The sequence below is a fragment of the Cydia fagiglandana genome, chromosome 18 (assembly GCF_963556715.1).
Source record: "Cydia fagiglandana chromosome 18, ilCydFagi1.1, whole genome shotgun sequence".
NCBI lineage: Eukaryota > Metazoa > Arthropoda > Insecta > Lepidoptera > Tortricidae > Cydia > Cydia fagiglandana.
In genome coordinates this window covers 6,929,553-6,953,616 of record NC_085949.1, presented here as the reverse complement: position 1 = coordinate 6,953,616, position 24,064 = coordinate 6,929,553, and the positions used below count along the sequence as shown (strand labels likewise).

Genomic DNA, 24,064 nt, shown 5'->3' with positions numbered 1-24,064 from the left:
CAAATATCTGAACACGCCTCTATTGTCAAGGCATTAGAGTGTGCGTTCAGATATTGTGAACACCTTGGCCGCTCCGATATATCTGATGGCGTTTGTACCTAAGCTTCGTGGTAGGTGCAGTATTGTGAATAACGCTTATTTTAGGCTTAAAGACTCGAGCCCTCAAGACTCGTAACTCGTGTCTCCAAGACTCGACTATATTGAGAATTGAATTTGTTTATTTTACGCGTATGGATGTAAGAAATTGTCTTTGCCGCCTTTGAGGCGTTAAGCCTCGAGAGTCGAGGGTTCGAGTCTTTAAGCTTCGAAATTAGCGTTATTCACAACACGTGACGTGGGATACTACTCAGTGCACCCGACTGCGTGGTCCCCTTTTGAAAAAGAGTCCGCGGGGAAATAATCTTTAAATAAACCTTGACACTTGACACCAGGGACCGTTACCGGTATTCTGACTACAGGTTATTATTGAGGTATAACCGGTGTAATTTGAATTTGGGTATTTATATCACTTAAGCTCCGAATAGAGGTATTCGAATACCGGTATTCAATAGTGTTATCGGTTTAGCCAATTGACAACAAATACCACTATTTGATAGTTTACTCCTAAAGCTATTACCGGTAATAAGTAAGTCCCAATACCGGTTGTAGTAGTACCACGATTCGTTCCTTCGCTACTCGTCAAGGACGTTGTCCGGCCCGCTTGTAAAGTTGTAAATACTTAAGATTCGGATCTTAGAATGCCCGTTTTCATGTTGCTGATGAAATTAGCTGTTAGGTGATGATTTTGATGGATATATAATAGCGTTCATTTGATTCTTTGAATTGTTTTTTTATTGTTGATTTAATTGTATTTTACTATGTATGTAGTTTATAATCTCAAAGATATGAGCGCCGATTAGACATGCGCGCCGCCGCCATAAGGAGTCCGCGCGCCGCCGCCGCCGCCGGTAGTTTAAAATTCGCGCCGAATATTTTTTTATAAGACAGTATTATGCAGCGTTAAAATATGTAATAGGTTATAGTCCGATAAGAAATAGTTAAAATTATTGCGGGCGCCACTTCCTACGTAAATCTCACATTTTTGACGTAAAATACTTACTTAAAATGGCAATAATTACGTACTTACGGAATTTTTCTGGTTATATAATTGAATTTCTACTATTTTATGTCGCACCAACACCATACTAAGTCATTATTTGTAGTATTACAACGTAATGAACCAAATAGATAAAAATATTATTACGGATTTTTTTTCCTGTGCGTTCATCAAGACATCAAGAGACAGACCCGATTTCATTTAAGAAATTTCTTACGAAAATATTGATAAAATTACATGCATTATTGTATACCATTGTTCAGATGTTGCTGCATCCTACGATACCCCGCTAAGTTTGATTTAATGTTAATAAAATGACGCCAATGACTGGTAAAATTTTACCACCTACGAGCTATAAACTTTTTGGAAAAATATAAAAATAATAGGTTTTACTTTAGTTCATACGTTGACATTATCAGTAAGTGTATTTATAATTAAAATTCAATTATTCTATATTAATAAAAAAAAAACATGATATTGACAAAAAAAAACCTTATGCATATAAAGTACTGTATATTCGGCAACGTCCAAAATACTAGACGTCTTTTCATTATGCGGCGTATCTTTTTATTTACACCGAACCTGGCAACATCCAACATATTTGTCATACCTATGTTTTTTTCGAAACTATTATAAATAGATTTTTTTCATGATTTTTCTACAATAAACAACCACATACCTAATAAGATAATAACACCAAAAAATATACTAACACAGTTTTTAAGATATTTTTTTCCCTTGTCGATTTAAGGGTTAAGCATGACTTTTCATATACGTCTTAATATTGAAAAGTTGAAAAATTCCACGCCGCCGCCGTGGATTTTTTGGTGGCGCGCCGTTGCCCAATTATTTTCGACCGGCGCGCACGTCTAGCGCCGCCCTATAGGCATTTAGCCGGCGACGGTTCGCCGGTCAAAATTGGTTGGCGGTGGCGGCGAATCGGCGGCGTAGCCTTGAAAACTTGGTTTATGCGAAGAGAATTTAAACCTTTTAATTTCAAGGATTATTTATTGAATTATGGTAGGAAAAAAGTTTTTCATGCCATGAACTGTAGATAAGCAGCACAATGAACATCTTTATATTGTGAGGTTACTGTTAATTGAATCTATCACTAATTCACTACACCTTATAAAACAAAGTCCCCCGCCGCGTCTGTCTGTAACTATATGAATGTATGTTCACGATGAACTCAAAACCTACTCAACTGATTTTCATGCGGATTTCAGCTATCAATAGAAAGATTTTTGAGGCAGCTTTAGTTTAGGTGTACAATTTGTTAAGGTTTTGTGTTATCCGTGCGAAGTCAGTGCGGGTAGCTATAGTCAAATATAATAGTTATTTAGGGTTATGTACGTATCGCCAGGAGAGGTGAATGATTACACACACTGCTCGCACAGAGTACCTACTAATCGCAAAAATAGTATGAATGAATCAATGAGTGAATGCGACTTAAACGTACGATATTAAAAGCCTATAAAAAAAACCTTCAAGAAACTTTTTTACAGTTGATATCAACTTGATATGGGTACGAAATACGGAACCCTAAAAAGAATATTAATTTCAAAATCTCACTGTCATTACATGATTTTGTTGTTGTGTGCGTGACTTCAACTATCGTGCTCATACCTTTACATACAATTGTTGAGGATATATTCTGAAATAGACGTATTAGGTTAGACTCCATATCACCTATTTCTTATTCATTGACATTGCCTGGCCACCGAATCGCTAACTACTGCCACATGTTTAGCTTAAGCATAGACAAGAGAAAGCATGCAGTCTAATATATATTAGCCAAAAAATGTATATATCCGAACTTAATATAAGGTGCTAACAAATTAGCTACCAATATTTTTACAGCTGATAATACTCGACTCCTGGAATATATTAAAGTATGAAACATTTAGGTTTTATGTTTTTTTGAGAAAATTGGAAAACAAATTTGCTACGTAAAAACACCCTGTTAATGAGATAATTAAATGAGACCTCTTTTTAACTGGCCACTTCACGTTGATAAATGAAATGACACGTTGATTATAATGACATTTAACACAAACAATTGTTGACAAAACGAAACGAAAGTGTTAAACATCTTGTCAGTTAAATCATAGACAAATATAGTAAGCATAGAGTGCTCACTCCGTACATCAGTTTTGGAGCAAAAAGACTATTATTTTCGTAGTTGACATTTAGCATCGAGTAGCGGAATTATCTGCCGCTACTTGATACTAGATGTCTCAAATCTCGCGACTCACGAAAATTGTATTGAACAACTATTTACAACTAATATTAAAGCAGAAGGAGTTGAAAATAAGTTCCAGTTAATCCTTGTTTAATATTCGCTGAAAGTTGTTGAGCATTAGACATTTCGGTCGGTGCAACATCTATTGTCAAATAGCAGTACTGATAATTCCGTTACTCGATACTAGATGTTGACTACGAAAATAATAGTATTTTTGGTACCAAAACTGATGTATGGAGTGAGCATGAGCACTCTATGTATTTTTTCTTTATGTGGTTAAATGCACGTAATGATTATTTTTAATTAATTTTTTTAATATAATTTTAATTTATTTTTTTGTTCGGTAAATAAAACAAAAATATGATATGAAAAGTTTTCTTGATTTCTATTTAAAGTTAATTGTTTTTATATAATAAAGTACCATCTCTTAAAATATCGGTACCTAATTTGTTAGCACCTTATATAAAAGCAATAAATTCCCGATCAAACTAATCTGCATAGCATTTGCAACGACAACGTGTGTAAATATCATCGTTAATGTCAAATTTCTATGAAAATATGACGTTTATATTATAATAACACTCCCTCACTTTGTTCTGTTCAAATCGGTGCAAAGTTAGCTTAGACAGACTCTAGTATCTAACAAGGTCACGCCGATGCCACGGCGATAGCGCAGTGTCGGCAGCGGCGACGCGAAAATTTTGGCGGCGGCGGCGGCGCGAAAATTTTGATGGCGGCGGCGGCGCGCCGGCGCGGCGCTCATATTTCATATGGAAATGTTTTCTGGGGTTAATTCTTTTCATTAATTCATTCATTAACCTCGTGCTTTGAAACGGTCGCAATTTCGAACCACTTGCTACGCTCATGATTAAATTACATATGAAATATTTCGCTTGTACAGCGATCAATATTAGCATGAGGACTTAACAAAAACTTTAACCTCTTGTCGCAAAGTTTTTGGTTACTCTTTGATCAAGTGCAATGAATACCGGTATTAAATACGATAACCATTACCGGTATACTGAATACCTGTTATTATTGAGGTATTAATGAATACCGGTATTTCATTATGTCAATTAGTGTAGTTTAGCGATAAAGACAAAAACGGAATGACAGCAATACCTCTAATTCGAATATAGGTATAACATTTTAACCGGTATTCGTTTGACAGTTTATATACAGGTATTTAATAAAACCGGTTATACGGTCCCTGCTTGACACTCGTCAACAGTTGACAGCTGTCAAACCGCTAACACTTAGGAATAATCGCTTCGAAAATTTTAATCTAAAACTTACGTGGATATTACCATTTGCGTCCAAAAGAACAAGCCCCGTGAAGAACATAACCTCACCACCGTGCACCAACATTTTCACCATCAGAAAACCGTGAGTTTTATACTATAAAGCAAAAAATATTACACCTAAAGCCAAGTCACAGTTACGCACACATAAGAAATAGAAATTAACGATCCTTGTATTTTTGAAAACAATCACAATCTACCGTAACACCAGCTGATTAAAACACAACTTGTCATTGACAGTGACAGCCGTGTATGACAACTTGACATAACGGATGCGTTCAGAAATAAATCTTCGGTTTGTTCCTAAATCAATCAAATAAAATTGTATAATGAATTGCCTGGGATGCAGATTGAATATCGACAGGGGGGAACTACTTGCTTGTAAAGAGTGTAAGGATCCCTATCACTATCGCTGTCTCAATATGACGTCAGCTTACTACAGAGAGCATCAAGACACCTTGCGAGCTCACTGGACATGCCCGCGATGTGACAATATCACAAGACGACGCCGGAATGACGATGAGACTCCAGCATCCCCAGCATATCTAGACCTGCATAGGCAAACGGCACAAATTTACAATTCAAATATCACAGATATGTCAATCGTCGATGAGTCTCACATGTCGGAAGATACGGAAATAAATATTAGCTCACAGAACCTTCCCAATGCTTCAACCACAAACGATTCAGAGATTTGTGAGTTAAAAGCCCAAGTTAGTGCCTTGACACTGCAATTAGCAAACGCCCATGAAAAAATCGACCGGCTAAATGCAGATATTGCTGGACTTAACAAAAAGCTTTTCGAACATCAGAAAAAAGGGATCATTTACAAAAAACTACTCACCGAAGCGGGGCCTATAAAGAAACTAACCCCCTTAAAAAAAGAGCGACTAGTTATAACGCGAAATAGTGAAGAGGTCATTGACAGTGATGATGACACACCGCAGTATCTTTCACCCGCTCGTTCCTCACTGAAGGAACAAGAAAACCACTATGATCAGCCATACAATGATATTCCCATAGTATTGGAACCGAAATCGTCAAACACTTATAGCGACACAATAATTAGCGATCATACTACAGAAAATGTAACGGATGACAAAGAAATCACATGCAACGCTCCTGAAGTATGTGACAGAAAATTATGTATTATTAGTAGTAACAACACTAACAAGCTACTTCAAACTGCGCTCGCTTTTTTTGAAAGCTATAAAATTTGTCACTACATCAATACAAGCGCTGGGATATACCAGCTACTAAACGACGTTGAATTAAAAGCACAAGACTTTTCAATGGAAGACTACGTAGTAATACTGATTGGTGAAGCTGATTTTCAAAACACTATGGACTACCACAAAATTGTTAGATTTCTAAGATCAAAGCTTGAAAAAATTAATCATACGAATATAATTATATGCTCACCGAATTTCCGACTGCATAACTCGGGAATATTCAACAAACGAATTGAATTATTCAATAAGATACTGGGTAGGGATATCTGTAGGTATGAATACGCTTACTTGTTGGATAGCAATAAAAATCTAGATTACACATATAAAATGTTTAATAGGCGATCAGGTATGATAAATAATACTGCCATGAAAGTTATATTTAGGGACTTAAAGGCAAAAATGTTAGCAATAGATTGCTATAATCACAAGGAATATCATAACAGTTCCCATTTAACTGAGGAAGATGAATTACACGGTCAAAAATTAAGGATACCACTTCTGCAATCGAAATATGTATCTAATAGTACTCAAACTGATAACAGTTTTTTTCGAGCCTAAACATTTCGATTCTGAGGAACTCAACTGTAAATTTAACACCCTTGTAATATTACATCAAAACATTGCAGGTCTATTAGCCAAAAAAGATTTACTTGAATTAACTTTAAAAGATTTGTATGCCTACAACGGTACATATGTAGATGTAATATGCTTGTCTGAGACATTCGTTCGAACAGGAGACGAAGCAAATATTAACATTGAGGGTTTTGAATTAGCAGCTTATTTCTCAAGGTCAAAAAGAAGAGGAGGAACTTGCATCTTGTGTAGAAATCATTTGGAAACGAAGCCTCTTAACTTTCTTAATGAATTAAAAACCGAATTTTGCTTTGAAGTTTGTGGAGTAGAAATTAAACATCTCAATTGTATCGTAATTTGTATTTATAGGATTCCGAATTGTAGTTATATTTTGTTTTTAAGTAGATTGGACGCTCTGTTAAAAATTGTTATAGCAAAAACAAGAAAACAAATAATCATAGCGGGCGATTTTAATATTGATTTTCTGAAGCCGTCTCACCAATTAGATGAATTTAACAACATCATCCAAAATTACAATTTTAAAGCCCATATCAATTTACCTACAAGACAAAATGCCTGCATTGATCAGATATTATCAAATGTTCCGGACGCAGTAGGTGAAGTGCTTCCATTAGATCTGTCTGATCATAACACAGGGCAAATACTTCGAATACTGAAGCCTGGAAAATATATTCCCTCCCCATATGAATATGTCAAGAAAAGAGACTTTAGCCATGAACTCGTTGAAAAGTTTCATCACACTTTAACATGTCTGTCATGGAATGACGTGTACTCTGAACCGGACGCTAATGTTGCTTTTAACAATTTTTATGATTTGTATACGCTATTCTTTAATTTGTGTTTTCCTATTTGTAAAGTCAGAGTTAAAAAAACACGGCATTGTACTAAATGGATTACTAAGGGTTTGAGAAATGCTCTAAAGACTAAACGACAACTAAGATATAAGTTTTACAAAGACAAGACAATGGAAAGTAAATTGAATTATAACAAATACAATAAATTGTTAAAAAAAGTGTATATTAACATCTAGAAAGTTAGATAATAAGGCAAGACTAAATAATGCTAAAAATATCTCGAAAACTAGTTGGGAAATCATAAATAAAGACACAGGTAAAGTGAATAAAAGAAATAAACTTATTGACAAAATTACATATAATAATCAGACCATAGATAAACCAAATGACATTGCAAATGTATTTAATAATTTTTTCATCGACACCACTCATAATAATTTAAATTTTAATAATATGGTTAATCAATATGACCATTTTCTTCAATTCAACAATACAAATATGTTCATTTTCCCCATTGACTCAATAGAAGTAGTAAATATAATAAAAAAACTGAGAAACACCCGTTCGGTGGGCTATGATGACATCCCTACACATATAGTTAAGTCAACAAGCGACATTATTGCCCCTGTACTTTCACATTTAATCAACATGACCTTTCAACAGGCAGTGTTTCCTGATAAGTTAAAGATTTCCATTGTTAAACCTATTTTTAAAGCAGGAGACAATAACTTTCCTGGAAACTATAGACCAATTACGCTTATACCTATTTTCGCTAAAATCTTGGAGAAAGCAATGTATACAAGGCTGTTGTCTTTTATTAAAACTAGTGAAATAATAAGTAACCACCAAAATGGCTTCCAAAAAGGTAAATCCACCACATTGGCCACATTTAATTTAATAAACAAGATAGTTGATAATGTAGATAAGGGTCTCAAAACTGTTGCCATATTCTTTGACATGAGCAAAGCCTTTGACCATGTATCGCACAGGTTACTACTAAAGAAATGTGAAGCCTATGGCATGAGAGGACTGGTAAACTCGTGGATTGAGAGCTATCTCAGCAATCGTCGCCAAATAGTAGAAATAGTAGGTGTAGATGATGAGAAAATGCAACAGAATTATAGCTCAAACATGTTATGTAATAGGGTTGGAGTACCTCAAGGGACTATACTTGGCCCTTTATTGTTCCTTTTATACATCAACGATTTACCTCTAATTACAAATCACAGTTGTAGAGTCTGTGCGGAAAGAGAAGAGTCGTGGGATTTGAGGGCGCGCCAGTGCTATTTTATGGTTTTTGCTATGCTGACAACACTGGTCACGTGATTATAGTACGACACTAAAGGTCATGATACTTGAATCCCTTTTGTTCCGGATTTTTACCACGGCTTACTAAACGGAGCCTGGTGGTGGTGTCGGCTCGTCAACTCAATCCTCTGATTTAGCGCAGGCACTAGTTTTCTTTTTAAAACACACTTGTTTTTATGTCTCAGATACTACAAAGTGACTGTGATTGACAAAACTGCTAAAACTAGTTAAGAATCTGCCCAATACAACTGTAATTTTAGTACCAAACAAGATAGTCTCATTTATGTACTGCCTAATCTGTGCAGTCCAACAGTTATTAAAACCGGGTAGATCGGGTAGAAATTGGGCAATAGAACCGTAATTTTATCTGGGATATATTTCTAAACCCATTTAAACTTTCCCAACCCATTGTAAACTTGACTTGTAATGTATGTGTACATTATTAATAATAAATATGAATATAAATAGTGCATAAGTAGGTAGGCCTTATTGGGATATGTCCGGTTCTCTCATCTCACGATATTTTACTTCGCCGAAAAGTCACTGCTAAATATGAAATATAATTTCGTAACTAACAGAACCTACAAATAAAGAAATATTTTAGAAAAAGTTTTATTCAGAACCTAGTAAACGAACTTACAAATAAAGAAATATTTTATTAGAAAAAGTTTTATTCTTTGTAATCGAATTTTGAATTAAAATATTCAATGTCTCTTATGTTTGAGCTAGCTTCAAAACAACCAGGGACACTCATAGAACTATCTTCATCTGAACTGGATGTGCTTGAATCCGGCACGTAGATTACGAATTCTTGCATATCACCTACTTAGCGGTCTTTTATTCGAGTTACCGTAGGTACTTTTACACATCCTGAAAAAGAAATTACATATTAATATGCATAAAATGGCAAGTATCAAGACTATTTGTCCGTTATTTTAAAGATCATGAATGACCTGCATATTTATGAAAATTAATATATTTTGAATGAATATACTTACCGATTATGTACCGGAGACAAGTTACTTAGGGGGCTTATTAAATAGGTAATTATTTCATATTAAATACAACATCAATACCCGCGAATAGCGGAAACACGTTCCCCGACTTTTTGTAAGTCGATAGTCGGCTTTTAGCCGTTTTCTTCCCGCTGACAAAACCGAACAATGATAATATAATTTTCCTTGTGGTTTTATGTACGGTTTTATCGTGTTTTGAAAATATTTTATACATAAAACTTGCGGTTTTTGTTAATAAAAATATACATTGACACAAGTTTGTTTACTTTTTACAAGACAGGTGTCAAAGGTTTGATTGCCATATAAAATTTAAAATGTTAGTTCCCGTTTCTGCCACGACTCTTCTCTTTCCGCACAGACTCTACCTTATTTGCGGACGATATCTCAATTGTTATTTGCGATAGGGATAATGAAAATTATGAGAATATTATTAATAATGCTATTGCTGACATAATTAAATGGTTAAATGATAATAATTTACAAGTTAATATTGATAAAACAAAGTACATCCAATTTATTAATAGAAGAGGAAAGAAGGAGAAACTGCATATAGCCTATAATGGACACACTCTCGTAGAATGCGATACCACTACGTTTTTAGGATTTGCCCTAGATGATCGATGTACTTGGAAAACGCATGTGGATAAGGTATGCTCAAAAATTAATAGATTTGTATATGTTTTATGGCGTTTGACACGCATAACTGATATGAAAACTGCTATAATGGCATATCATGCTTATGTTGTATCCAATTTAAGGTACGGTATATTGATTTGGGGCAATTCATCCAGTAGCGTGCCTAGGGTTTTGGAGTAGGGCAAGCCGAAAGATATGTTTTCGTAATAACTGTCCAATCTTCACTCTTCGGGGTCAAATGCATCTGCTAGCGTGACGAGGCGAGCTAATCATAGCGCACGTCTGCTACGGAATGAATAATGTCATTTTGTATTTTGTTAGACAAATAGCTCGAGCTTGGTTTGTCGCTTTGAACATGTTTTTCTAGAACGCCGTCATATTTTGATAGCAACGATACAAGTTCCAAAAAATTGCCCCTATTTAATGAAGTGTTTGACTCATCGTGTCCTCTAAAAGGAAGTTCTTGCTGTGCTAAATGGCACACAATATCGACTAACCTCTGAAAAACACTACGATTGTTGTCAACACGCATGTTATGTTTTGATATTTCTTCTGATAATTGTCGCGACAAAGAGGCCTCGATCCTTTGTTTCCCAAAATTGCTAAAAGAAATCACTGCACACATATGTTTACCGGAATTCATGTGCCTCTTTATTGCTCCAGATAAATTATTTAAATCGTTATAGCCAGAAGTATTCCAAACGTTAATATCGTTCGAAAAAAATATGCAACACCAGCAATACATCTTATTTGTATGGGAACAACCAACAATCCAATGAGTTTTGTAGACGGCCCTACAGAAATTTCTCTTACGCGACTGACTTGACTGAGAAATACACAAGTCGGGTGTTGGTTTTGCCGCGGAAATTAGGTCCCGTTTTTCGACAAAGGTCAAAGACTTTACCTTGTTTTGGTTGACTAAAACGTGGACGCATTTCAAACCGTCACAAGGAACCACTTCTTGATCCATTGTTAACACTTATTAAACTAAGCGCCACAACGATGAACAAATTCACATTCACTATTTAATCAAATTCACTTAAACAAACTTTCGTTACTTTCGACTCGACCACTGACTCGGCTCAACTAAATAATAATACACTTGAAGTAAACGCGAACGCGCGCTGTGCGAACTTATGCAGCTAACTTCACACAAAATCCAAGCATAAATCGTCTTATAAAATTGCTATACATACCAACAAATAGTTACATCGTTCTTTGACGGTTTGTAGGCTGATAGTGCCCAGAGCGGGACGAAAAAGCAAGCACGGTTGCAAGCCAACGAGTGCGAGTTCGAGCAGGATAGCTAGAACATCCTCCGCCTGATTTAGTTCGCGCGGACGAGGCGCCACGCCGCGGCATAATTTTGCAACACGCTCGTGCCGCGGTTCGAGGCCGCTGTGGCTTGAATTTAATAATACGGGTTCGTTTGGCGCGCGATTTTCAAAATAATCTTTATTGATCTTATCACTACGTAATTTCGGTAAGGCAATTAGTTGCCTTAGGGCAAGCCCGGCTTTTGGGCTTGTATGGAAGTCCCGCCACTGAATTCATCATATGTAAATCATGCCTTTATAGCACAAAAGCAATGCATTAGAGCAATATGCAACATCCCTCAAAACTGGCCTCAAAGAACATCCTGTGTAAGTTCTTTTATAAAATTGAAATTGTTAACGGTGCACTCGATTTATATATACGAAGTTTGTGTATTTGTTAAATTGCATCCCGATATGTTCGTCATGAAAAGAGATATAACACATTTTAACACTAGATATCCTGACAGGCTAGTACTCCCTAATATGCATACAGTTATGAAAAATAAAAGCTGCTATGCAATGTGCGTTAAAATATTTAACAGACTGCCTGACGAGCTTAAACAGCTACCACTTAATAAATTTAAAAACAAACTGTACTCTTTCCTTGTTGACAAGTGTTACTATAGTCTGAATGAATTTTTAGATAAAACTATCACTTCATAATCTTTTGTAACAGTCCACGTTAATGACTTAACTAGTTTAATAATGCATGTTTTGTTTTAAATAATAATATTAATTAAACTTAAATTTAGTATAATTTTAATTTGCATGGCTTTTTAAAGCCTAAATGTGTACGGCTCTATAAATAATAATGTAACACCATTGTATACCACATTTAATGGCAAATAAATATATTTCTATTTCTATTTCTATTTCACTCTTGTAAACTTCTTCCAGGTAATTATTGTACAGTCGTATTTTATCCCATTTTACCTAAGAACCTAATTAAATTAGCTTTTAGATCTCGGTTCCTGATAATTAATATTTATTTATCTTCTCTGTTAAATTTTACAACGATGGAAACCCTTATCGTCATTTTGCTAAATCTTGATGTAAGTAAATATGTAAAATAAAAGGTCTTGTATTTATTTATTATTCAACCAATTTTTTTTTTTCAGATGGAAATAATGGGCCAGAGCGTGTTCGAGTTCAGCCACCCCTGCGACCATGACGAGATTCGCGAAGCGCTGCGGTCAAACGGTCAGCAAGATGGCCGGCGCGACCTGCTGCTCCGTCTCAAGTGTACCCTCACTAGCAAGGGGCGGAATGTGCACCTCAAGTCCGCTTCTTTCAAGGTTCGTTTTCCTAAATAAAAAAAAGTTTAAAAGATGAAAATAGGGACTATAGAGAGTTCAGCCACCGCTGCGACCATGACGAGATTCGCGAGGCGCTGCGGTCAAACGGTCAACAAGATGGCCGGCGCGATCTGCTGCTCCGTCTCAAGTGTACCCTCACTAGCAAGGGGCGGAACGTGCATCTCAAGTCCGCTTCTTTCAAGGTTCGTTTTCATGTTAACTAAAGATAATAAATAGTTAAGAGGATGAAAATAGAGGTCAGCAACCCCTGCTAATTCACTTAACTAAACGGTTAGCAAGACGGTCGCGATTTTGATACTTGTGATGCACTGTGTTTGTCCCAGATTAACTTAAGATAGAAATAGTTAACATGGTGAAAATAGAGGGTTTTGTAGCCTACGATAAGGTAGCGGAGAGCCGAAGGCTTGACCGGGAACCTCGGGTAGATGGGTAGTATTATTCCGAAAGAAAAGCGGGGACACGCTACAGAGTTGGTGTAGAACCACAAAAAGGTAACTTTTAGTAACATAAGTATTACGCTGCAATCACAAAAACGCCTACACTTTTACAAGCTTTTATTTACTTTCACCTGACCGTTGTATGTCTGTCTGTCTATAATCAAATCTTGCAAGTTAAATTTGATCCACTTCACAGAAGGTGGCCATAGGAACTCTGTGATGAAACAACGCAACCTAATTGTGTTAGGGGTTTTTAGAATTGTCTCGATGAGTATTAGTTATCTGTCGTAAGAAAAGTACAGTCAGCGATAAAAGCTTGTACCAAAAATGAAATTTTTGTCAAAAACTTATTTTTAATCACTTTAATCTTTACAAACATAAAAAAAAAACTGATTGAAACTACGGGTGACCCTAGGACTGGCTCATTCCTAGACAAAAGAATAGGCATAGCTATTCAGTGTGGGAATGTAGCCAGCTTTATGGGCATCCTTCCTCACGGAACAGATTTACGGGACTCTGATTTATTTTATTAGTTTAAATTTATTTAGTGTATACTTAATTTTAATAATAGTTTATTATAAGTTTTGTTAGTGATGTTTATATGTATCTTATTCCGTTTAAACAAATAACATCAAGCCTTTGTCAAACGAACTCACATACAGTCAACGGTAAAAATATGGGTGTACAAATCATTTCAAAAATATGTCCCATAACTCTTATGTCAGTGCATTAAGAACTATGGGACATATTTTTGAGTAAGTTGTCTACACCCATATTTTTACCGTTGACTATACATTGTTTCAAATTAATCACCGCGAAGACACAATAAGTCGTTACTACAATATCCGAGCCCTTTGCCTTGTGCCCTAAATCGATAACTCGTTAGTAATTTTAAATATTTCCGTGTTGCATTACTTACGTTTGCTTCTAGAGAATTCTGTGAAAGTTGTTTATTGTTTTTGCTAATTTTACCAAAATATTTAACAGCGTAGTGTCAAAACTTGTTTTGAAACATTGTATAAAGTATGTTAGGCAGGTAATTAGTAAATTGGATGCAATATACATGCACAGCTGTTCTAAATAAATTAAACTTAAAAAAAAAGAAGTACATATTTATTGGTGACATCAGCTCTTTATTAGTGTAATTAATTTAAATAATAGGTACATCTTATAAAAAAAAACGATCAAAGAAAATTCTAATTAAATTAATTAATAAGTACCTATACTATTGATTGCCTTCTTTAAAATGTTAACACTGAATGATATTAATTCTAACTTCGCAGTTAAGCGGCTGCCTTGAATTGTTGCATTGAAATAATTGTTACCTACTTTGAATTACAAATTATCAATGTTACCACTAAACGTCTTATCATCTCATCTCATTTCAGGTTATCCATGTAACGGGTCACATGCTGGTCCCCCCAGAGACCAAAAAATCCGAGAAGTCGGAAGAAGACAAGAAAGACGAGAAATGTGTCAAGCTGCCTTCGCTGGTCGCCGTGGGCCGTCCCATACCCCACCCGTCTAACATAGAGATACCGCTGGACAGCAAGACTTTCCTCACCAAACATAGCCTGGATATGAAGTTCACATACATTGATGAAACGTAAGTTTATATAAGTAGATGTAGATGTAGTGTACGGACGCCCAGCCGGAAGCAGGCGGGCTGTCGATCACGTGTTGCATTCATTCAGCCACTGGGCTGGGCTGGGCGGGGAACTGTCCCCGGAGTCGGAGCTGCAGGTTACTGTCCCGGTGGCATTGCCACACCATTCTCCTCAAATTTTCTTGTTTTCCTGCAGAACAGAAGGACATCTTTAAGTTCTACGTCCTTTAGTTCGTCTTCTTTCATTGTGTCTTTCGAATGTATTATATCGCGGTGCTGCAAGTTTATATAGGTTCTTAAAGGTTGGTATTCCAATGTGCATTGCGTCTCACTCTCTCACTAACCAAAATGTGGACGCAAATACAAATTGGACAAGTGGAAGACCACCCTAAGCTAGTCTTTCCAATTACTAATCGACAAGAAATCCACCAAACTGCACCCGGTACCTACCTCTTGACAGCAAGTGTTAGACAACTGCCTTAGACCGCTTAGACGACATGTGAGTAAAGTTTGCTTATCTTTTGTTTACATCTTATTTCACACATTTTTGTAATAGTAGGTATATGAAAAATATTAAAATAATACATTGTACTTATGCATTCAAAGATTTCTAAAAACTCTGACTTGTTCCGCCATCTTTGTGTAAATGTTACAACTACGTCGGCATTTAGCTCCTTAGACGGCTACAATACCTACCATTTCCTTATCGCTACAAAAGGTGGCGCTGTAAAAAATATCCGAAAGCTGCTTTACCTGACCAAGTTAAAGAGGCCACTGAACTCCAATGCGCGCGTTTAACACAGCGCTTCCATACACGGCCGGGCAATATCAACAAAAATATCACCTTCAAATGTATTTTGTAGGTTAAACATTAAACACGAGTGATTTCGCGGTTTTGTACATAGTCCGAGATAAACTTACGGGTGTCGGTATTGTTTTATGTTTTAAAGAGTGCTGTGGTGTGTATAGTTTCTGTGTAGTCATAGAAGTGTTTGTGTAAATTAATCCTTGAAGGATAGTGTTTTTGACCCTGGATTTGGCAGAAATGGCGGGATATTTGAACAACTTTGTAAGTTTATTACAATAGCTAGTCGAGATCCTTGACTTATTATCTGAATTGTAATTTTTTATTCAAAATATCGTTTGAATTAGTTAGATATCTGATGTGAAGGGACTGAAGGGAGGGGCTTTAGCTAGGTCATGCAAGGTCATCTACCGGTAAATCATAACATTCATAACCTAAACATAGGAAGACTGGCCTCATTTGCAAGTGACCTTCACGAAGGATGTAGGACTTGTGGTCCAAACGAAATATTTATTTAATTTTAAAACTTTTTCTTTTATTCTTTTTACTTTTACAGTTCTGGGTTGTATTTCTCTGTTTTGTTGTACTTTAACCCTTTTATCAAAAATAACATTATATTTTTGTTTTTTTTTTTTCTTGATGCAGAATATTTAGGACTATGAAGTGACAATGAGACATGAATTATGTTCATTGTTTATTAAGTACCTAAATGAAATGGGTTAAATAAAAAAATATTTATTTATATATTTTTTTTCTTTTACAGTCTGACGAAAACGCTGGGTTTCGGCAAGGACGAGTTGGTGGGTCATTCCCTTTACGACTACCACCACTCGGCTGATTGCGCATCGTTGGTCCATCAATTCAAATCACGTAAGTGTTTTTAATTAGTTTTCTATTTCATTCGACGCCTTACCTATAGGTATTTCCATATTCAATACAACACCGTTTAGAATTGAATATTATTAATAAACCGGTTTTTACTACTTACAATAACATTTGACCTTGCACTAAGTCGTTTGTTAATCGATATTCTTTTCATTCGAACGTTCCAGTAAAGTATCATTCTGACCTACTTTTGATTTGAAATCATAGCTATGAATACGTGGGACGTTAGTAGCTCTTTCGGTGACCTACTTTAAAACAAATATGTATTAGAGTTAATCTTGAATATTCTGTTATAATTGAATTTGTAATGTGGTCTACCAAATACCATTTTTTAAGGTCGAATATTATTTATTTCAAACTGAGTAAACTTAACACTTGGGCGACCTAGAACACGCTTAAGCTAAATCGGAAGAATATTCATTCGTTTACCTTACCTATATTTCACAAAGACAAAGTAGAATTTATCTATTCTACGTGTGATATCGATTACAGTTCTTTTTTCAAACGATTTCGTCAGCTAAAATTTCGTGTAATCAGGTCAATGGTTACAGCGCCCTCTGTGAAACAGCATTGAAACTCTCAACGCTGAGCGAATGTATTCACCGTGTTTATCGTTCTTCGGAAACTTAGTCGACTGTCGCATTGTTCGACAGATGGCAGCACTTGTATGAAAACATGAAAATAGCTAATGGGTCATTCCACCGTTTCGGGTGTTACACTTGAACTCATAAAATAAGGTTTTATTCGATATTGTAACAGGAACTAGGAGGTTATAACTATTGATTCATCTACTACTCTGATAATATTTTCCTTTCCTGTACGCACATTATTAAAGTATAAGAGAAATAACGAGAGAATCACTAAAAAGTAGCTGTTTCGGGCGTTACGCGAATTGGCCTATACCTTCTGACCATCAGTACCAAAATGCATAATTAAGCGAATTTTATCAAGTAAGCTCCAGTTTTATTTATGTCAAGTAATAATAGTTAGTATAGTCTACTGAAACACTGAAGTAACACTTAGTATCACTTCTTATTTAATTTTAATAAAATAAATTACCTGTTTCGGGTGTTACTCATGGTTCGTTTCGGGTGTTACGAGTACGAAATTAAGACAGATTTATACGAAATTATGGCTCATTTTATTGAAATTATTGTCTTTTTAATAAATTCGATTAAAAATATAAGTAATAAATGCTGAATTATTTTAAAATACATTATCTTAACAATAAAAACTGTTTCTCGAAGATATCATAATTATTTTTCTTTCGATGCGAATATTTCCGAAAATATTCACTAAATCAAAAACTTGTTGATGGTGACACCTATTCATTTTGAAAGATCTATCCAACGACACCACACATCACAGGATTAAATGCAAAAAAAAAATTAAAAATATTTTTTTTGTACAGGAGCTACCTTAAAAAAACATTTTATTTCGGTTTTTTTTTTGTGACATGAAGGTTCGGTATGTTTTCTATGGAAATAGGTTAGTTTTGACTTCTTAAACCAGTTTTAATTTTTCAACCCTTTGGTAGCGTTTCTTATGGAATGACCCTAATATATCAGCAAGCCTATTATGGATCGCTTTATCCACATTTATCCAAATAGTGATAAAACAACTGTCACTTTTTAACTCTGCGGGATAGAAAGAGACGGACACTGTTTTATCACGCTGTCACGTAGACAAATACGACCATCATATCCGTACAGCAATATTTTCGCTGAAGGATGAAGGAATGTGTACAATCAGCATCCATAGAAGCGGATGAGACGAGGGATTAGTATTTCTGATCGGAGACACTATGAACGGGAACTAGACACAATTGTCTTGTTTTTGAAATTGGAACCCTTAGTTATACAATAAAAGTTCAAAATAGATTTTGGAATATGTACAAAAAAATGTACGCAGGGATAAGGAGGATATATAAAAGTTATAGAAAGTGTCAGATACTTTTGGCGTTGTTCGATCCGCTGACTGTACAGTAACATTATAGTAAGATTAGGACGTAGGATTATTAAGACGTAGAGAGTAATTTATTGTTAGGCAGGCCTTGTAATGACAGCCGAACGTGTGAAAGCCTTTATTAGCTATTGTGATGAAAAATCTAGTTACTGCGTACATAGCGCGGAACGCCATAATCTTTTAATATAGATTATGATAAAAGAAGCATGTTGTTTATCAATTGATTATGTTTACACGTGCGCTATTTTTCTTCATAACTTCCTCCAATCTTAGATAGTACAGTCATCAGCAATAGTATCTTACACAACTAGGGCCGCAAAAATATGTGACACGTTCTTATTTGGAGCGCAATAAGAGCGCGTCATATATTTTTGCGGCCCTAGTTGTGTAAGATACTATTGCTGATGACTGTACCAGAGTCATAGGCATAGCCAGGGCTCGGAAACCGGTTTTTGCTCCATACAAAAATACCGGTATTATTACGTTCTTTTTCGTTCTTTGGTTTATTATTTCTTTTTTAATTGGACAATCTGATAACACAAATTCGTTACCTAAATACATGATCCAGTCTTACGTAAAGAGCATAAAATAATTCGAAATATTGGTCTATTTGGGGGTTTTTTTAAAATACCGGTTCCGAGCCCTGGGCATAGCGGTTTGATCTCCGCTTGTATTATACATGTTTTTCTTATAGAAAGCATTCGGTAGGTAAATAAATTGCATAATTTATACGGAAAGTAAAAACCGGTAAAGTGCGAGACGATTTGTCATACATTTTTTTTTTCAATAAAGCTTATTAGGTAAAGGTATACTTATTGTACAACTAATTATGTAAAATTTTAAAAGATAGGAACCCCTGCTTTGGTAGGAACAAACAGAACTTCACATCGTCATTTTTCGTTTGTTTATAGAAAATAAAACAATCAACTCCGTGGTGAATGCTTTCATCCAATTTTCTAACGAATTTATCTCATTTACGTAGCATGAAGACGATACGTAATTGTTTTTTATCCGAAGTTATTTTAGCACATTTGGCCGGCGGCCACACCTTCCATTGACGACGCTATTATTTTTCTCATTTTATTTGTTACATTGTAACCACAAAAAAATAAAACAATAAAAAACCGGACAAGTGCGAGTCGGACTCGCCCACCGAGGGTTCCGTACTTTTTAGTATTTGTCAATTGTTATACCGGCAATAGAAATACATCATCTGTGAAAATTTCAACTGTCTATCACGGTTCATGAGACATGAGACGGACAGTGGAGTCTTAGTAATAGGGTCCCGTTTTTACCCTTTGGCTACGGAACCCTAAAAAGTAAAGTTCTTTCTTACTGTATTTATGATTGTAACATATCTACATTTCTAAAGTAGTTCAATAGGGGCATCTATAAAGACCAAATCGACCTGAAAGGGACTGTCTGATAGCAATGATAAATGTCACAGAAGCGTTGAGTCAGGAAGTACCCGCCCGGATAGTTTGGACTCCAAATATATCTTTAGAGGTAAATGTACGCAGGTGCAGTAGCAGAAATGGGTTCAGTATATCGCTGGCCCAATATTACAGGGTTAGGGTCTCCCCAAATATATCGACGCGCATTCGGCAAAAGCCGATAGGAAAAAGCTTTATGTCCGCGCAATAAGAGCGAAAAAGTCGTCGTTCGGCTCGGCTCGCATCGGCCGGCGCCGGCCGACGCGTCGTCGGCTTCTTCGCTCTTATTGCGCGGACATAAAGCTTTTTCCTATCGGCTTTTGCCGAATGCGCGTCGATATATTTGAAGAGACCCTTATATGTATGTTATATTTTCAAGATAGATAAAATTCGACTTAAGGTGGTTCTCCTTGCTCGATTTTCATACAACTTTCTTGGCACCCTAGCTCCTATTATATAGGGTTTCTTCACTTGTATATGTAATGTTTGGGTAGTATATATATTTCTGTCTTCGCTTAACGTAAAAAAATACTAGATTTTGATTAAAATTATTAAGAAAAAAGCCTTTGAATATTGGTAAAATTTTGCCTCATTGCTTGTTTTTGTGAGTGATTCTTATAGTATCGGTGTAATTCTAACATGGCGACTTCATTTGACAAGAAATCATTTTTAATTTGTCAAAGGTGTAACAGATGGCACTTTAAAACCGCAACACAGATTACCTGTGTATTTTGTTTTATTTTCACTCAATAGAGGGAGGTATATTTAATGCACAAAGCATGTTACGAGTATACCTACTCATTTAAGAATCTCCTTTCTGATATAATTTCATTCCCAGATTTAATATAACTTAATAATTATTATGATTATTACACAATAAAATACATTTATATATTTATAGAAAGGTCAGTCCAAACAATCATTCGCGTTACGGTCGTCCACCGAAAACCCTTGTGAATTCTGCTTTCGTTTCGGTAAATGTTCTCTGGAAAAGCCTATATTTATTGTAACAATGATTTTTAAACTAAAATACCTAGCTATATTTTTCTCAAAAATATATAGGTATGTGGAGAAAAATGTCATCTTCTTGTAAATAAACAAGATTCTATAATATCTTCTGCTTGTGCATAACAATAACATTAGTAGATGATATTTTTAGGGTTCCGTACCCAAAGGGTAAAACGGGCCCCTATTACTAAGACTTCGCTGTCCGTCCGTCTGTCCGTCTGTCTGTCACCAGGCTGTATCTCACGAACCGTGATAGCTAGACAGTTGAAATATTCACAGATGATGTATTTCTGTTGCCGCTATAACAACAAATACTAAAAACAGAATAAAATAAAGATTTAAATGGGGCTCACATACAACAAACGTGATTTTTGACCAAAGTTAAGCAACGTCGGGAGTGGTCAGTACTTGGATGGGTGACCGTTTTTTTTTTGCATTATGGTACGGAACCCTTCGTGCGCGAGTCCGACTCGCACTTGCCTGGTTTTTTTTCAAAAATGCTGCCTTTCACCCGAGTTAAAACACTCTACTTTTCATTTCGCATACGAGGAAAGTAAAATGCATGTGTTTTTTTAAATACATTTTTATAGTAGGTATTTTTGAGAGTAGGTATTTTCAATTAACAATTTGGCCAAAAGTAATTTATGGAATGGGGAGTCAAATATCAGAATGGAAATTGTATAACAAATCCATTTATACCCAAATTTCAATTGCTTATTGTAAAAAGAATAATAAAATCGTACTTGGAATTGGAACCTAAACTGCTCTAGTGCAGAAACGTATCATTTCCTGCACACCTTTTACAACAACAATGACCCTCTTTCATATATTCGGTCAAATTGTGCTTTTTGAAAAACTAATTATAGCCAGCCTTTTATGAATGTAGTATGATACCTTAGGGTATGGTGCTTTACGCACACTAGCGTCCCTTCCCCTCCCCCTGACGCAACCAACCCTTTTTGCATGAAATATGTCCCGGTTCACAGTTTTTTAGATTTTTTGAGGAAAGTATACATTTTAGGAAAAAAGTGTCAATGAAAGAAATAATCCTTAATAAATTCTTAATAAAAAAGGTCATATTTTTTTTTTATATGATGCACCTAATTCATGTATTAGCTTGTCAAAATTCGAAATAACATAGTTTTTACTTAGGGTTCGAAACTCATTTATTATACACGGTGTAACATGAGGAAACCGAATAATTTTAACAGCGTATTCCTGATCACATTTAGAGACAAAAATGTCCTATAAACTTTTTTGAAATTCGCCTAGTTTCAGAGTTAATACCAATAAAAAAAAACAAGTTTCTATTGTTACATAGTTCAAAACGCCTTTTTGATGGCGATGTTGCTACTATGGGATTTAGTCTAAATATCCTTATTGATATGTCAAAAAGTGACAAGTAACACTTTGCAAAAACTAAGTTTTACGAAAAAAAAACCATTTTAAGTGACAAGTTTACCAATAGCATTTAATTTTTATATACAATTTCATTCATAAAATTAAAAAAAATAACCAAACACAATTTTTTTTGGCGAAATTGACCTAAACACATATTACATCTTTTCCTTTTTTTGACCTCATGTATACATTTTAGGATAAAAGTGTCAATGAAAGAAATAGTTCCTTATTAAATTCTTAGTAAAAAAGGTTATATTCATTTTATAACACTTATTATACAAGGTGTCCTCAAGAAATGCGAAAGATTTTATTTAATGAGGTCTGAGGTCAAATTAAAAGAAGGAAAAAATGTTTGTATGAGTTTAGGTCAATTTCGCGAAAACAATTTTTTTTATTGTTTTTAGCAACAACATCGCCATCAAAAAGGCGTTTTGAACTATGTAACAATAAAAACTTGTTTTATTTTTTTAAATTGGTATTAACTCTGAAACTAGCCGCATTTCAAAAAAGTTTATAGGACATTTTTGTCTCTAAATATGATCAGGAATACGCTGTCAAAATTATTCGGTTTCCTCGTGTTACACCGTGTATAATAAATGAGTTTCGAATCCTAAGTAAAAACTATGTTATTTCGAATTTTAACAAGCTAATACATGAATGTGCATCATGTAAAAAAATCAATATGACCTTTTTTACTAAGAATTTATTAAGGATTATTTCTTTCATTGACACTTTTTTCCTAAAATATATTCTTTCCTCAAAAAATGTAAAAAACTGTGAACCGGGACATATTTCATGCAAAAAGGGGGGGTTGCGTCAGGGGGAGGGGAAGGGACGCTAGTGTGCGTAAAGCACCATACCCTATGGTATCATACTACATTCATAAAAGGCTGGCTATAATTAGTTTGTCTTCCCCATACATTAGAACACAATTTAACCGAATCAATAGCATGAGAAATGAAACGGATATTTCTTGTTTTCTTTGCATTAGCATTTTTCTCTCGATAATTTAATCAATTTGCAACATAAGTAGAAGAATCCTCATATATCCATAAATATCAAAATATAAAAGGACATACATTTTTAGAAGAATTCCCCGTTGCCAAATGGTTTAAAGTACAACATGCTCGCAACGTTTGGATGTCCATAAGTTGACAATGAAAAATTATATTTCAAATCAATTCAAACTTAATATTTTTGACAGTAATGGGTTACTTAAATAAGAAGGCATTTTTCGCCCGGGTCTACTATGGTCAAATGGTCTAGTGGCTTTTAGCTACTGAGTATAAGTCTAACAAGTTGAACAGCATGACAGGGTTCAAACCACGAACATAGACTCATTTCTTTTTGTATTTATTTATTTATTTTGTTTCATTTTTTGGTAATTTTATATGCCTTTTTAAAAGTTATTTTAAGTAAATGTGTTGTATTTGATTATTTCATGTAGGTATATCATTTCAATAAAATTTTGGAAACTTTTATTTTATACCTGGTCAAGCAAATCTTGTCAGTAAAAAAACCGGGCAAGTGCGAGTCGGACTCACGCACGAAGGGTTCCGTACCATAATGCAAAAAAAAAACGGTCACCCATCCAAGTACTGACCACTCCCGAAGTTGCTTAACTTTGGTCAAAAATCACGTTTGTTGTATGGGAGCCCCTTTTAAATCTTTAT

The 24,064-nt window shown here is 35.1% G+C and overlaps 1 protein-coding gene across 1 annotated transcript in view; it reads left to right on the top strand.

Annotated features, from left to right (window-relative positions):
* LOC134673324 (hypoxia-inducible factor 1-alpha-like) overlaps positions 1 to 24,064 on the top strand; it is a 115,684-nt gene that overhangs the window by 20,583 nt on the left and 71,037 nt on the right. Inside the window, exons 4-6 of the mRNA XM_063531295.1 lie at positions 12,654 to 12,830; positions 14,677 to 14,894; positions 16,463 to 16,569. Coding sequence (XP_063387365.1) covers positions 12,654 to 12,830; positions 14,677 to 14,894; positions 16,463 to 16,569 — 502 coding nt within the window. The remainder of the gene's footprint in view (positions 1 to 12,653; positions 12,831 to 14,676; positions 14,895 to 16,462; positions 16,570 to 24,064) is intronic.